This window comes from Scyliorhinus canicula, chromosome 5 (assembly GCF_902713615.1).
Source record: "Scyliorhinus canicula chromosome 5, sScyCan1.1, whole genome shotgun sequence".
NCBI lineage: Eukaryota > Metazoa > Chordata > Chondrichthyes > Carcharhiniformes > Scyliorhinidae > Scyliorhinus > Scyliorhinus canicula.
In genome coordinates, this window is record NC_052150.1 from 115572489 (window position 1) to 115589321 (window position 16833).

Consider the following 16833-nt stretch of genomic DNA (forward strand, 5'->3'; position numbering starts at 1 on the left):
TGCTAAAATTGCCCCTTAGTGTCCAAAGATGTGCAGGTTAGGTGGATTGGCCATGCTAAAATTGCCCCTTAGTGTCTAAAGATGTGCAGGTTAGGTGGATTGGCCATGCTAAAATTGTCCCTTAGTGTCCAAAGATCTGTAGGTTGGGTGGATTGACCATGATCAATGCGTGTAGTTACCGGGAAAGGACAGGAAGCGGCCTAGGTAGAGTGCTCATTCTTGAGGGCAAGTGCCAACTCGATGGACTGAATGTTCTCCTTCTGCACTGTAGGGATTCTATGGATTTCTTTGATGAGCCACGAAGGAAGAACTGCTGCTCCTGACCATCACAAACGGTGCTGGAAAGAACTGACCTGTTGGTTTCAATAGCTCCCTTTCACTGCTGTCGTTCCTTGTCCTTGGAAACAAGGCACCAGCCACATAATATAAACCGCTTTCAACATAGAGGGATGTGACATCTGTCTTGTTATGCTCTTGGCGTAGCATAAGCTGCTTCCTTGATGTGCACTCTGACAAAGGAAGGTTCAGATGTGGAGATAACTTCAACACGTTTATTAAACTATTAAGAATTCTCCTACTTGGATCCGCCTCTACTGTTAATCCTTCTATAGCTACTCAGACTGATGAACCAGTCTGCTACAATCCACGTGGTGGGTGTGATGTTGAATCAACCCTGTGTCTGTACTCAGAGTGTCTCCACTGGAAAGAGGAAGATCATGTGCGCTGTGTCCTTTTTATATGGGTTGGTGTAATGTCCTCCTGTGGTGGTGTCACCTGTGTGTGTCTCGTGAATGCCCATTGGTCGTGTCCTATCTTACTGACCTATTGGTTGAGTGTCTGCGTGTCATGTCTCTGGTGCTACCTCTGGTGTCTAGCTAGTCTACGTGTACTTACATTAACCCCTTGTGTATCTACAGTGATGCATATCAATACAACGTCATTAACAGCTTAATGTCACCGATTGTCCGTCCAAAGTGGGTTACTCTATCAACTCAAACCCAATGCAGTTAAACTAAACAAGACATACTTGCTGTGGATGGAGTCAGGTTTCGGGGGCTGGAATCTCCGATTTTGAGACTAAGAGCTGACACCGGCGTGGAAACAGTGGTGTTCTACGACAACAAAAATGGTGCAACAGCTGCACCGATTCAGCAACTGTAAATGGGCTAGCACCACCGCCACGTGGAGCGCAACTGGTTCCAAGCGAAATGGCACCGGATTCAGCGGGTCCGTGATTAGCGCACATGAGGCTCACATGCCGCAACTGCACTTGAACGATCCTTCCCCCGCCCCCACTCCCCACACACACTGTTCCAGACAACAAGATGGTTGCAAGCAAAGCAGCGCCACGGTTCAGGGACGCTGAGCTGGAGACCCTCCTGGACGCTGTGGAGGAGAGAAGGATGACCCTATACCCCGACCCAGGTGGAAGGCCACCACGCGCTGCCATTCAGAGGCCTCCCCGCCGCAGCCGGTGTCTGAGCCCGAGTCACTCCATGCTATTTCCTACCTCCTCTCTCGCTCAGCAGCCAGGACACCTCGTTCACGATTTTTCGAACCACAAGTGAACCACGCCATCGGGAAATCGGCTCATTGGAGGTGGTGAATCGCGGAGCCCCCGAAGCATTGGGTGTCAGGCCCACTAATGATATACAGCGCCGGCCCTAGGGTTGCTGGCGCCCCGGGCAAGCTGAACTTCGGCGCCCTTGGGGGGCGGGGGCGAGGGGGGGGGCGGGGGGAGGGGGGGGGGACCAGTGGGGAGGGCGGGGGGGGACCCGAGGGGGAGGGGGGGGGGGGACCCGAGGGGGGGACCCGAGGGGGGGGGCGGGGCAGGGGGGGCAGACCCGAGGGGGGGGCGGGGCGGGCGGACCCGAGGGGGGGGGGCGGCGGGGGGAGGGACCCGAGGCGGGGGGGGGGCGAGCGGGGGAGCGGACCGAGCGGGGGAGCGGACCGAGCGGGGGGCGGACCGAGGGGACGGACCGGGGGGGGGGCCGCCCTGGGGGAGTGCGGCCACACTGGGGGAGTGCGGCCACCGCGCATGCGCTGGTTGGCGCCGGCCCAACTGCGCATGCGCGGGACCCGAGTCTGGCGCCCCCTATCACATGGCGCCCCGGGCGACTGCCCGAGTTGCCGGTGCCTTGAGCCGGCCCTGATGATATACCTACTGTACTTTAACCCCACGTGGCAAGCAAAGCATTTATGCCATTTTGACGTCCAAAGCTATTCTCTGCCCTATCTCGTTTCCTGATTTCGCTTTCGGCTGACGGAGAATCCAGCCCCATATTTTTGCCAATTTATCTGACTCCTCCTGCCCCACGCCCTCCGCTGCCGCCACCTTGTACTCATCGTAGAGGGCGAAACCTTTCTCACATTTGGTGGCATTCTTGGCTCTGACTCAACAAGTTATTGGGTTCTTTATTTCAGTTGAATTTTATAGAGCCATATTCTGTGACTGCATTTCAAATTTGAAAATGTACAGCACATACATCAGCTCTAAGGGCCCAAAACATTAACATTTAAAAAAAAATAACGGTGAATTTGCATGTCTTTCCAGCATTTTCTATTCTTATTTCATATTTCTCGGATTTGTACTTCTCTTTCTGTTACCTAGTGTTCTTTGTGAGGCAAATGTTCTACATACACAAACCTCTCACAGAGCCTTAAAATTCTTTTATAGTGACCTTGTATTTCTATATTCCGCAGTAGGCTATGAAAGACAATGAAAGTTCTCTTGAGGTTCATCTTACTGGTAAATGTTCCTGCTGGATATTCATATCTTGTCAACTATCTTAAAAATGACGGGCGGGATTCTCCGGTCGGCGATGCTGAAATCGCGTTTGGCCGGAGAATCCCTGTTTGCGTTGAAATCAGGGGCGGCGCTGCTTTTGCAATGCTCTGCCCTCTCGAAAACGGCCAAACGCCTCAGGACGTTACCTGAGGCCCTCCCCCGATGCTCTTCCCCCGATGGGCCAAGTTCCCGATGGCGTGGAACACTTGTCCTTTTTATTTTTGTGAACACGGTTTGGTGGCTACAGTCTGTGTCCAGCGCCGCGTCAGTCGGGCGGGGTAGCCGTTCTGCAAGTAGGGGGGACTTTGGCAGGGGCTGGGGGCACTGGTAGGGGGGTGTTCGGGGGGGGTGATGAGGCTGATTGCAGGGGGGCAGTTTTTGACAGGCCGGGTCCACACTCGGCTGGCACCATGTTGCGGGCACGACCGCTGCAGGCCCGCCGCCATGCAAATGCGCAGCCACGCACCCGGCAATTCTCCGGCCGCATCCGAATCCAGCCCGCCAGCTTCCACATTGGTTTCCAGATCCTCAGGGCAATGTACACAGCCATGACCCTACTGTTACCTCCTGTCAGAGCTTCTCTACTGGGGAACATGCCATAAATTGTCAAACAGGTTGTTCAGAGCTAGGTTCCACAGAGGTTAGCAAAACCCAACAAGGGCTGTATAGCTCCAGACTTCCTATGATATCCCTTCTAACCCCCATTATTGGGCTTAATCCAGACTGGGAGTTCAGTTTGAATAATAAATGTTGTACATTTCCAAGCGATCTGGCAGGAGAACCATTTGCAATGTCACAACACTGGGGCACGCAAACCTACCATCATATAAATTTTTATAACATCAGGTAAGAGCACAAAATTGTCATGATACACAACAAATTCAGTTTCAAAAATGCTTGTCACACTGAGGATGCAATTCTCTAAACTCAAGCACATGTATTTTTTTAATTTATTATTTTACACAGTGAATAATGCAAACAAGGCAAAGTAACTAACTTTGTACCCAGTTCGGAAACAGTCATTTCAACACGTCACAGATGATAAATAAAAGTTCCCTCACAAAATCATTTTGGTTTTTCAATTTGAATGCCTATATTGTTGGAAAAGTAAATTCAATTATAGCATGCTAATAGAAAATTGGATGTTGAGGTGCAAATTTTGACAGTCCTGTTAATAACAAGCTGTCCCTGTGTACATTGCCATTAACCTTGTAAAGTTTATGGTATTGTTCTTCTGTTCAGCCTTTTCCTGTATAGATATTCAATATCATAAGGCCTTTATATCTTGGACATGCACATGTTTTATTTAGACAGCTCTCTCATTAAGGTCACCTGTATCTTCTGTAGTCTTCTTGCTATCCTCTGGGCCTGAGTTACATCTTTAAGCATAAGTCAGTTCTAAATGGTTTATAACTACTTTTTACTCTCACCTGAATGTTAAGTGAAAATAACATTCAGTTCTCCCATCAGCTCATTTGCACACCTAATCGGGAGTCCAGAGGCGAACTCAGCCAAGTCTAAAGAAGGCATTAGTGGGAGGAGGTGAAAATTACAAGGGAGTTAGAACAATTGAAAGAAATTCCACAATGGGTGGGGGCAATAACTCAAAAAGCTTTTGGAGAGCCTTATAAAGAGTGTTAATCCATTAGTTACCTTTACCGAGGAGTTGACAACGGACCAGCCAGTTGCACTCATTATTGGAACCTGAAGTGATAGGACTGCCAACCAAAAGGCTGTGATTCCTGCCACTTGACTGCAAACATTCCTGCAGGATAGTGGCCTTCATAGGGTGGTCTCAGCTGGAAAGAGTGGGACGTTTACAAGTGTTCTGTAATGGTGGACAATGCAATTGTAGTTGGATGGATACCAGCAACAGCTGTCTGCACACTTGATGGTTCCCCAATCTTTGCTTCTGTTAAATGGTGCCTATGGGGGAGAGCTTTCATGGGTTGCCTCAATTTACTGTTATAATATAAACAAAGTATTGATGGAACCCCAGGGGGCAGCATGGTGGCACACTGCTGCCTCACAGCGCCAGAGCCTGGGGTCCAATTCACACTCCGGGTGACTGTATGGAGTTTGCACATTCTTCCGTGTCTGCGTGGGTTCATCCCATTGTATCTGAATACATGCAGCATACGTAACAAAATGGATGAATTATTAGCCTAGAAATAAATATGTATGACCTAATAGCTATTTCAGAGACATGGTTGCAAGGTGGCCGGGGTTGGAACCTGAATATTAAAGAGTAGTTGACATTTTGAAAAGACAAGGGTCTGCTTTGTTAATTAAGGATGCCATTAGTACAGTAGTGAGAAATGACCTCATTATAGAATCCGTTTGGGTGAAGATAGGAAATAGAAAGGAATGTTGTGGGAGTAGTTTATAGGCACCCTAACAGTAGTTACACTGTAGAACAGAGTAAAGAATAAGAAATAAATGGGGCGTGTAAGAAATATACCACAATAATCATGCATGACTTTAATCTACACATAGGTTGGTTGAATCAGATTGGCAAAAGGAGTATGCGGAATATAAAAGTGGGCAAGCTATTAAACTTTACCTGACAGTGCAAAATTAACCAGGCCCAAATTAAACATCACTATTTGAAGAATATCAAGTGATTATCCATGGCCTGAGATAGAGGGACTGAGAAAATGTTGTGGCAGGAGAAGCAACTGATCAAGCATGAATAATGTAAGGTGTAAAATTAGAAGGAAGTTCTGAAGTTGTGCTTATTAGAGGTCTGCCAAGATACAGAACCCTTCCATTCAAATTAAATGATAGAGTAGATTATATGAAATTTGTGAAGCATTAAAGCGGATAGGCTCAAATACGTTTTCTTGTTGCATGTTCATATTCAGAATTGAAACTAAATTGTTTTTAAATTTTATTATAGACCTGGCAGTAGTGGTTGAGCAAGAGGCAGTCCAGTGTTGGCCATATTTATTTTGCATCAAAATTCTAACTCTGAAGCCTGGCAATCTAGTGGTGGGAACTCAAAAATTCTGAAAAATTGAAATAAAGCCCATTACTTTGTAGTTTGCTCCAAATTAATTTGCCAGTAATGGATGGAAGTGGGGTCAGGATACATGCCTGACAAGAGTTTTCTGTGTACAAGGCATTAAATCTAGAAACGTTTCAGGAAATTCAGCCCCATTGTGTTTTTTCAGGAAAGCTAATTCTTAAAATGATTATTTTTGTCTCTCAGCATTCCCTTCAATAAATCTGTTCTCGTTAAGTATAAATAAGTGGTTACAAAACAGGGTAGATTGAACAAATTTGCACTCCCAGCGCGTGAAGATCCACACCAGGAATGCAGATTGTGAATTCAGACACCATGTCAACACGCAGGGCAGAATTATTCAATCATTCGAATGAGCACAGATTTGTAAAACCTGCACTGTGTTGTGTACATCCTAAAGTGATTAACATGGAACTAGCTGGGAAAAAAAATGACCGATTTTAAACTACACAGCATTTAGAGAAAACAAAACAGATTGTAAGAATTATCCCCAAAAGATTGAAATATATACCATGCAAAATGTGAGACAACTTCGGTAATGGTCTATTAACAGAAACACAGAATCGTAGCATGGTAGTAAAATATATAATTAAAAGAAATAGAGATGCTTAGAAAATATAATGCACACATACACATAAAATTCCTCAAGAAAGAGACAATACTGAAGAAAGAAACTGGACAAAAGAGCATCTGCATTTTGAATTGATATCCAATTAACTTTGTCAGCATTCTTCGCTCCAGTTGCCGGTGCATAGGAAGGTACAACATAGTTTTAAAATTATAAATGTTTATTCAAGGTTGGCAAGCTCTTATACCAAATGAATATTCTTATAGTGAAATGAATCAAACAATTAATATTTCTGTCGATTTCTGGGAATGAGGCTTTCATGTTTAAATGTTTGCATGCATACCACTAAATCGCAGCATTTTATGTGAATATTAACAAGAGAGTGCCATTTGTCAATTTTAATTCTAGCTCCAGCAAATCTGCTGACCAATTTCATGGAATCGCAGACAAATGAGAAGGATGAAATGGCACTGCTGAATGAAATTCTAAATGGCACTTCCCTGGAGGAAAGTGACTTCAGCAAGGAATGGCAGGCAGTGTTTGGAGAAGATCTCAGTTGTCCTAACAATCCAGCAGCTGGAGAATCAGACCAATCTCCCTCTCTTTCAGGCTTCCTTCCTTCTCAACTATTTGACAAAAGCTTGGGTGATGCATCATTTTCAGTTGCCAGTGAGTATGAAGAGCTATAACTTGTTAACAATACCTTGTATAACTTTTATATAAATCACAAATTGCTTACCTGATAACTCACTGCAACAACTTTCTAAATCTAACATGAACCTTAACCATTCAATCGATGGTGATTCAATTTTCTATTTGTGTATTAGTTAATTCCCATTAACCCAAATAATTTTCAAGGATCAGTTCTTGATTATACACAAATGTAAATTATCTACAATATAATTTAATTAGTTTGGGAAGCCATTTGCCTTAAAGTGCGATGTTTACTCTGCAATTTTCATCTTATTTTCCTCAGCAAGTTCAGAAGCAAACTGGGTGGCTTACTAAAAATGACTCTTACTAATTAAAAACAAATACCTCTAACGAAAAAGAAAAAACTTGGATCATTCCATGTTGATCAGAATACTGTGTGTTAAAGAAAACCAATAAAATCATGATGAAATAAAAAGCTGCCATCCATACTTGTTGGGAGGGATCAATGATGACCTGCCTGATTTGCACCTGGAAAGCAGATGGCCAGCAGTTGGAAAATCAGGGAGATACTTTTGACTGTCTCTTTGTTACTCAAGGCCTGTTCGGATCCCAAATTCAAGGGAACCTAAATGGAAGTGTAGCACAAAAGCCTGAAAATGGTGTAATGCTGCTTAAATATGAAAATTGGAGTTCAATGCCAGTTGTCGGACCCTAAGTGCAAAATTTAGGTGGAATGTGCGCTGTGCATGCCCTGTTTATTTGTACAAGATATTGAACGACCTAACAAGAGGTAATTGAGAAAAAGCTTCAAGTAATGTTTCCACATTTTGTGGGACCAGGAAAAGATGGGCTCACACCAAAAAAAAACTCTAGCCTGCTGCAAAAGCTTTCATGGTTGTCCTGAGATTGCCTCACCCACCCACAGATCGGATATACTGAGTGACTCAGCATAGCAGCCACCAATTTTCCACACCAGCCAAGCTCTGACTATGTTGACTATATGTAATTGCTTTTTTAAAATCAATCCTACTCATTTTCGGGAGAAGAACAATGCATATCAACATCTAGAAGCAACTTAGTTTGTTCCATGCCATTGTTGATGTTTGTGCCAGTCATACAGTTTTTGAAGTTTATTTTCTTCTAGTATCCCTAGTTAGATTTAATGTTAACCTGTTTATGTCTATCTCACAATGTTAAAATAATATGTTTTGGAAAAGCCTCCCAGTGGGCAGCACGGTAGCATGGTGGTTATCATAAATGCTTCACAGCTCCAGGGTCCCAGGTTCGATTCCCGGCTGGGTCACTGTCTGTGCGGAGTCTGCACGTCCTCCCCGTGTGTGCGTGGGTTTCCTCCGGGTGCTCCGGTTTCCTCCCACAGTCCAAAGATGTGCGGGTTAGGTTAATGGGGGGGGGTTGTTGGGTTACGTGGATAGGTTGACTTGAGTAGGGTGATCATTGCTCGGCACAACATTGAGGGCCGAAGGGCCTGTTCTGTGCTGTACTGTTCTATCTATCTACAGTCATTAATGTACCAAAGAATGTTGAATGACTGGAATAAAGAAAGTTCCACATATCCCACAAAAAGGCAGCCACATCAAGGACAGAAATGGATTCCAATAGCAGCATTTTTTATTCAAGGAAAATGAGCAGGGTCATGCTTATCAATGGGAAAACAAGGGGCTGCATTCTCTATTTTTGGGGCTACGTCCCACACCATTGTAAAGACTGTGGACTTTCACGCGAGAAAAACTGCCGTGAAAGGGCCACATATTCTGAGCCCTGCAGGGGTCTAGCAGGGACCTGGCATAAATCTAACAGCTTTTGCTGCAGATACGGGCCCCCACACTTCCGGGTCGGAGGCCACTTATGCACATCGTGGCGGCCTTCAGTGGACGCGCCATTCTCCATGGTGGACTCAGACCGCGGAGCTGGACACTAAAAATAGACCCCCCCGTCGGCCGCGTGCCCAACCCTGACCGCCCACACAGACATTTCCCACAGCCGCCACGCTAGTTTCCCGACCGGCCGGACCATGAGTGGTCCACGCCGTCAGGACTTCGGCCGGTCGGGGACGGAGAATGGCGGAGCAGGCCTCCAGCAATGGCCCCAGGTAGGTGCTGGGCGGCGTGGGGCCCGGCGCCAGTCCCGATTCCGTGCGAGGAAATGGATTCTCCGCCCCGGCGCCGGCCACGATTTCGCCATCGGGGTGCGGAGAATCCAGCTCAAGATTACTGGATAGAAATTGATTGCCCTGAGAAGCAGAGAGCTGAAAACCTGTCCTGGTGGTAGAGAGAGGTGTCCATGATGAAAGGAAACGATTAACGCCAAGAAACTCAAAACTCTTGAAGTGCCAGATATATCAGAATAGTTGTGGATGTAGGTAGGAAAAGATTGGATAAGAGGTAAAAAAATGATTATCAAGATAGGAAAAGTCAGTTCCACGGGCTATGAACAGGCTGAAACAATCTATGTATCAGTGCAGTCCTGTTTGTGGATCTGGGAAAGGCGGTAAAAACGGACTGTGTTTTATTGGGGTGTATGAGGTTGCACGCTAAAGAGGGAAGATCCCCAGAGGAGAAAAGGTCATCAGCAGTTTTGGTAGTGGAGTCATGGTCCAGGAGGAGATGAGAGAAAATGGCAGAGAGTAGCAGTTGAGACTCTACAAGTCTCAAATAGACCACAAAGGTCTATTTTCCAAGCAACAACAGTACCACCCTTGTCAGCTGGTTTACTGTTAGAGTTGAACGTGGGGGAATAGGATGGCACGGTAGCACAGTGGATAGCACTTTTGCTTCATAGCACCAGGGACCCAGGCTTGGGTCACTGTCTGCGCAAAGTCTGCACGTTCTCCCTGTGTCTGCGTGGGTTTCCTCCCACAAGTCCCGAAAGACTTGCTGTTAGGTGATTTGGACTTTCTGAGTTCTCCCTCAGTGTACCCGAACAGGTGCTGGAGTGTGGCGACTCGGGGATTTTCACAGTAACTTAATTGCAGTGCATTGTAAGCCTATTTGTGACACTAATAAAGATTATTATTATTATTATTATTATTATTAGACCACTACAAGTTCAGAGGGAAGTACATTAGAGCAAGTGAAGGGCATGTCAGATGGCCATTGTCAAGCTAGCAGCTCTCAATGAAAAGATCCAGAGAGGTCAAGATGAAAAAGGAATTCAGAAGACAGGTGAAAAGGTCCACTGTGCACGGGGATAGACTTCTGTTCAAAGATGTGGACACTGAGGTGAAAGTGATGGAAGAAGAGCTCAGCATTTGCCGAATTTGAAATTAATTAATTCTTTCATGGGAACTGAGCAGCACCTAGTGCCCATTCCTGATTGCCTTTGGGAAGTTGGTGGTGAGTGCTGCCTTGAACTGCTGCAATCCATGTGGGTAGGTGCACCCATAGTGCTGTTAGGAAGGGAGTTCTAGGATTTTGATCTAACAACAGTGAAGAAACAGCAAAATATTTTGCACAGTGTGACTTGGAGGGGAACTTGCAGGTGGTGGTGTTCCCCAGTGTCTTCTCCTCTTGTCCACCGAGGCGGTAGTTTGCAGGTTTGAAAGGTGCTGTCGAAGGAACATTAGTGCGTAGCTACAGTGCATCTTGTAGATGGTACATGCTGGTGCCACTGTGCATCAGTGGTGGAGGGAGTGAATGTTTAAGATGTTGAATGGGATGGCAATTAAGCTGGCTGCTTTGTCCTAGATAGAGTTGATCTCTATCCAAGTATTCATCCAAGTAAGTGGAGAGTATTCCATCACACTCTTGACTTGTGTTTTATAGATGGGGGACAGCCTTTGGGGAGTCAGGTGGTAAGTTCTTGCTGAAGAATTCCCAGCGTCTCACATGATTTTATAGCCACAGTATTTATATGACTGGTCCAGTTCAGTTTCTGATCAATGGTAACCCTGAGCAAATTGATAAGTGGGGAATTTTATGATGGTAATGCCATTGAATGTCAGGGAGAGATAGTTAGGTTTTCTCTTGTTGGAGATGATAATTGCCTGAATGTTACCCAGGTTTGGTTGCATATAGGCATGGTGTCTTGAGGATTCATGAATGGTGTCGAATATTGTGCAATCATCAGCAAACATCGCCACTCCTGACCTTATGATGGGGGGCAGGTCATTGATGAAGCAACTGAAGATGCTTTGACCTAGGACACACTCCTGAGAAACTCCTGCCACGATAACCTGGGACGGAGATCATTTTTGCGTACCCAATTCTTTTTTGTTTCAATTAAGGGGCAATTTAGCATGGCCAATTCACCTATCCTGCACATCTTTTTGGTTGTGGGGGTGAGACCTACCCAGAAATGGGAAGAATGTGCAAACTCCACACAAACCGTGTCCCAGGGCCAGAATCGACCCCAGGTCCTCGGCATCGTGAGGCAGCAGTGCTAACCACTGCACCACCGTGCTTCCCCTGGGACTGAGACTGAGTGCAACCACAACCATCTTCCTTTGTACTAGGTATAACTCAAACCAGTGGAGAATTTTCTTCCTGATTCCCATTGACTCCAGTTTTGCTCGGACTCCTTAATGCCACACTCAGTCAAATGTTGCCATGATATCAAGTGCCATCGCTCTCACCTCACCTTTTGAATTCGCCAATTTTTTTCCATGCTTGGACCAAGGCTGTAATATTATCAGGAGCTAAGCGTCAGTGAGCAGGTTACTGCTGAGTAAGTGCTGCTTAATAGCCCTGCCGACAACCCCTTCCATCACTTTGCTGATGATCAAAGGTAGACTGATAAGGTAGTAATTGGCTCAGTTGGATTTGTCCTGCATTTTGTGGACTGGACATATCTGGACATCATTCATGACTAGACGTGGTAGGACTGCAGGACTTTGATCTAATCCATCGGTTGTGGGATCACTTATCTCTGCCTATCACTTACTTCCTACACTGTTTGGTTGTGTTGTAGTCTCACCTGGTTGACAAATAGATATACCTGATGCTGCTTTTAGTATTCTCTCTTGCACTCTTCATTGAACCAGGATTGGTCCCCATGGTTTGATGATGATGGTCGAGTGGGAGATATGCCGGGTCACGAGGTTACAGATTGTGGATGAATAAAATTCTGCTGCAGGTGATGGCCTACAGCACCTCATGGATGCTCTGGTTTTCGTTGCTAAATCTGTTCAAAACCTATCCCATTTTAGTATGGTGGTAGGTGCCACACAACACGATAGAAGGTACCCTCAATGTTAAAATTTGTTTCCACATGGACTGTGCAGTTGTGACTCACACCAATACTCTCACGGACAGCAGCATCTGTGACAGGTAGATTGGTGAGGATCAGATAAAACAGGTATTTCCCTCTTGATGGTACCCTCTGTTTTGTTATGCTCTTGACTTAGCATAAGCTGCTTCCTTGATGTGCACTCTGACAAAGGAAGTTTCAGACGTGGAGATAGCTTCAACATGTTTATTGAACTATTAACAATTCTCCTACTTGGATTCGACTCTACTGTTAATCTTTCTATAGCTACTCAGACTGACAAAGCAGTCTGCTACAATCCACGTGGTGGGTGTGATGTTGAATCAACCCTGTGTCTGTACTCAGAGTGTCTCCACTGGAAAGAGGAAGATCATGTGTGCTGTGTCCTTTATATATGGGTTGGTGTAATGCCCTCCTGTGGTAGTGTCACCCCTGTGTGTCTCGTGAATGCCCATTGGTCGTGTCCTATCTTACTGACCTATTGGTTGAGTGTCTGCGTGTCATGTCTCTGGTGCTCCCTCTAGTGCCTATCTAGCCTACGTGTACTTACATTAACCCCTTGTGCATTTACAGTGATGCATATCACCACATCCCCCTTTTTTTCGTGTTACAGATTTTCTGTAATACTTATGGTCGAGTGTCTTTCTTGTTTGGTTGATGAGGTGGTGATGTTGATGGCAGCATGTCCTTGTGAACGCCATCAGTGTCCCTGTGCGTAAGGAACCAAGAAGTGGTCAAATCACTTTGTTGTCTGATTTGGAGTCTTTTTTTTTTCGATGCTTGTGGTAGCGATGTTGGAAGGCATCTGTCCTGAAAGCCAGATTGCCTGTTGGTAGTGCAGCAAACGTGAATTGGGAAGATGCATCATCCTGCCATGGTATGTCATTGTACTGAGCTGAGCAGTAACAGTGTCCCTCATGGGCAGAGTTGTACCATGTCGTACCAGTCATAGTTCCATAGGTATAGTCTTTGTCGTGCTTGCTGTCGACGATGTTGCCTTTGGTACGCTTCTTGTTAATGTCGTTCATGTAGTTTTCAAACGTTGTGTTGTGTTGGATGGTTCTGTTGTTGTGTTTGCCGTGCTCAAGGACCACACTCTGTGCATAATACGAGTCCTTCACACAGTTACTCGTGTCAGCGTGCTTCGTGGCATCTGCTGTTTTCTTGAGCGTGCCGTCACTGAGTTCGTGGCGCTCCCCGTCTGGAGTCATGTCCGGCTTACTTGAATCAGCTTTGGCTTGTTGATTCTCCCCATCTTGAGTCTAGTCTGTTTCACCTGAGTCAGTTTTGGTTTGTCAATGCTCCCCATCTGGAGTCATAGCAGGTTCACTGGAGTCAGCTGAGGTTTCTTGATGCTCCCCGTCCGGAGTCAAAACATTCAGGAATGCATTTGCTTGTGGAGAGGCTCGAGCGAATGAGGCTTGAAGTAACGTGGTGTCACCGGAGTCACCAGTAGTCTCACTGTGATCATCGAGTGCCTCTGTACATTCTTGCTGAGGTCTGTCACGTTGCACATCTGGGTAGACTGTCAGAGTCTTCTTCTTGTGGCTCAAACAATCTGGGTTGAATGTCTGTGTGTCATGTCTCTGGTGCTCCCTATAGTGTCTATCTAGTCTATGTGTACTTACATTAACCTATTGTGTATTTACAGTGATGCATATCGCCACACCCTCTGCACCTGCCAAAGATCCAGTCTAGCAACTATGTTCCTTCGGATTAGGCTAGCTCGGTCAATTGTGGTGCTACTAAGCGCTCTTGGTGATGCACATTGAAGTCCCCCAACCAGAGTACATTCAGTGCCCTAGCCACCGTTGGGACTTCTTTCAAGTGGTGTTCAATATGGAGAAGTTCTGACCCATCAGCAGGATGTTTCCTTGCCCATGTGCCATTGAGGTGGAGATGTAAGGGGATGAAGCTAAAGCTTTATCTAAGTACCGATAGTTCAGAGTCAGGAAGGAGATGGCAAGAGAGAGTAGTGACAAAATTGGAAAGCATGAAATAGCAAAAAGGAATGGGGACAAGAGCAGAGTGAAAGGGAAAAAATGATCTGGAGATTCATTGGTATTGAAGAGTTGTTGAAGCCGGCAACCCTTGACACCTGAAAGAAAGAAAAACATAAAGCACCCTTGAGCAAAGAATAATTATTGAAATTTGCAGGTTTCCTGGTGGAAATCCAACAAGTTTTGCCCCCACAACCTAAAGTATTCATATGTCTTTTTATTCTTTCATGGGATGTAGGTGTCACTTGCTAGGCCATTTCAGAGGGCATTTAAGAGTCAATCACATTGCTGTGGGTCTGTAAACCACGTATAGGCCAGACCAGGTAAGGATGGCAGATTGTCTTCCTTAAAGGACATTTTTCTGACAATTGACATGATCATCGTGAAACTTTTAATTCCAGGTTTTTATTGAATTCAAACTTGGGTCCCCAGACCTGGGCCTCTGGATTACCAGTCAGTGAAAATAACACTACACCACTGCTGTTTCAGTTCTCTTTCTCGCCAATGGTAACCCTCAGGATATTGATGGCGGGGGCTCAGCGATGGTAATACATATATACATATATGGAGATCCAAAACATTGGAAGGGAAGCCAAAAGTACAAGAGAACAAGGTCAGAAAAGGCACAAAATTCAACCACGAGACTATAAAAAGTGTTCCCTTCCTTACTTTAGCCTTTTAGATGATGGACAGGTTTTAGTGAGTCAAGAGGTGAGTTACTCAATGCACAATTCCTAACCTTTGACCTGCTCTTGTAGCCACAGTATTTATATGGCTAGTCCATTTCCTTTTCTGCTCAATGATAATCCTCAGAATGTTGATAGTTGGAGATTTAATGCTTGTAATGCCATTGAATGTCAAAGGGCAACGGTTAGATCCTCTCTTGTTGGAGATGGTCATTGCCTGGCACTTGTGTGGCACAAATGTTACTTGCCACTTGTCAGCCCAACCCGGATATTGTCAAGATATTGCTGCATTTGGACATGGACTGCTTCAGCATCTGAGGAGTCGTAAATGGTGCTGAATATTGTGCAGTTATCAATGGACATTCCCACTTCTCACGTTATGAACCTTTGGTTCAAATCCAGCCCTGATTAATTATATGGAAGAATCTGACATAAGTGTACTATGACACAGATTTAGGCGGGGCCAAGCATGTTCCTAGTTCTCATGAGCCTTTAGCACAAAATTTTGCCCTAATTCCCTTCAAAGAGATTATATGATATTTGATCTGGACAATCGCTGGAGTTCTACTGTACATCTGTCTGTGTAGTATGGGAGCTGGAAGTACTTGGTGTTGGTACTGGGTGCACATAACGGGAGGAGGCCTATTCTCCAGCATTTTTTTTTATTAAGGGACAATCTAGTGTGGCCAATTGACCTACCCTGCGCATCTTTGGGTTGTGGGGTTGAAGCCCACGCAGACACAGGGAGAATGTGCAAACTCCACATGGAGAATGACATATCCAGCATTATTATCCTTCACAATGATGAGCACAAACATTTAAAAGGGAGGAAAAAGCGAAGCAGAAAATAATGAGTGGTGTAGAATGATTTGGATGCGAGGAAGAAATCACCAGCATATGCACCTGTCATAATGTATACACCTCAGTAACTTAAAGAAACATTGTGCAAGTGCTTTTTGATCTTTGGAAAAGTGTGTACTTCACAGAGAATAGCAAATAACCCTTTCCTAATCTCTCCATTAAGCTCCATACTTTTCTAAATGAGATTTTAACTTTCTAAATTTATATTACTTATCTTGTAATGAGCTCCTATTCCAAAAATTGGATATGGTTGGAAACATTTTTCTAATGCATTCGTGGATCTATTAGAAAAAATGTGATATTGCAATGATGTTAAAAATGCATCCCCTCAAAAAGCTTCATTCTAAGTATGATCACTTGCCAGAATCAGTCTTCTGTTTGAACATTTTACTGTTTAGAAATTAGGAAATAATTCAGAAATGTTATCAATGGTTTCTATTTACAGTGATATTCCATTGTCATTTTCAAAATTAATCTCTCATTTTTGAAAAAGGAATGTATTGTCAAGAGGGCTACATTGCTTTCAGACAGGATGTAAGCGTGAGTTTGATTTGCATACAAATTACAGGGCAATGATTGAAGAAAACACTTTTCATGTCAGTCTCCCTACCAGGAGGGTTGCAGCTGGCTGACCTCGGTTAAATAATTTAAATTAATATGTTGCTTGAATACATGTCACTCACCTGGGAGCAGCCAAAGTGCTGCAGTGAGATTGGGAGGAAAAACTGTAAGGGAAATTAAGTGTAACCTCCTGTTCCATTTTTAAACAAAAGGAAAGATATGTTTTTCTCTTATATTGGAAAATATTAGGTTAAGCAAAGCCCCACACAAAATGACCAGCTCCATTGTAAATCATTTTGATACTTGGAGTAATTTTTATTTTCAGGAATGTGCTGGGGAGGGTGAATCATCCCTTTTTTAAAAGTTATTTACTCCCTTTCCCATTTTCTTCACCTTTTCATATCACATACCATCTAAAGGTACGATAAAGAATAGACAAGCTTCATTTAGTGCATTCACTCACAACA

At 44.7% G+C, this 16833-nt stretch overlaps 1 protein-coding gene across 9 annotated transcripts in view; it reads left to right on the top strand.

Annotated features, from left to right (window-relative positions):
* ica1 (islet cell autoantigen 1) overlaps nucleotides 1-16833 on the top strand; it is a 272925-nt gene that overhangs the window by 222791 nt on the left and 33301 nt on the right. For 8 of the 9 annotated variants that reach the window (XM_038797509.1, XM_038797513.1, XM_038797515.1 and 5 more), the window contains one exon: nucleotides 6790-7050. In XM_038797509.1, coding sequence (XP_038653437.1) covers nucleotides 6790-7050 — 261 coding nt within the window. Of the gene's footprint in view, nucleotides 1-6789; nucleotides 7051-16833 lie in introns of those variants that run through there. The other variant, XM_038797517.1, reaches the window with a different exon arrangement.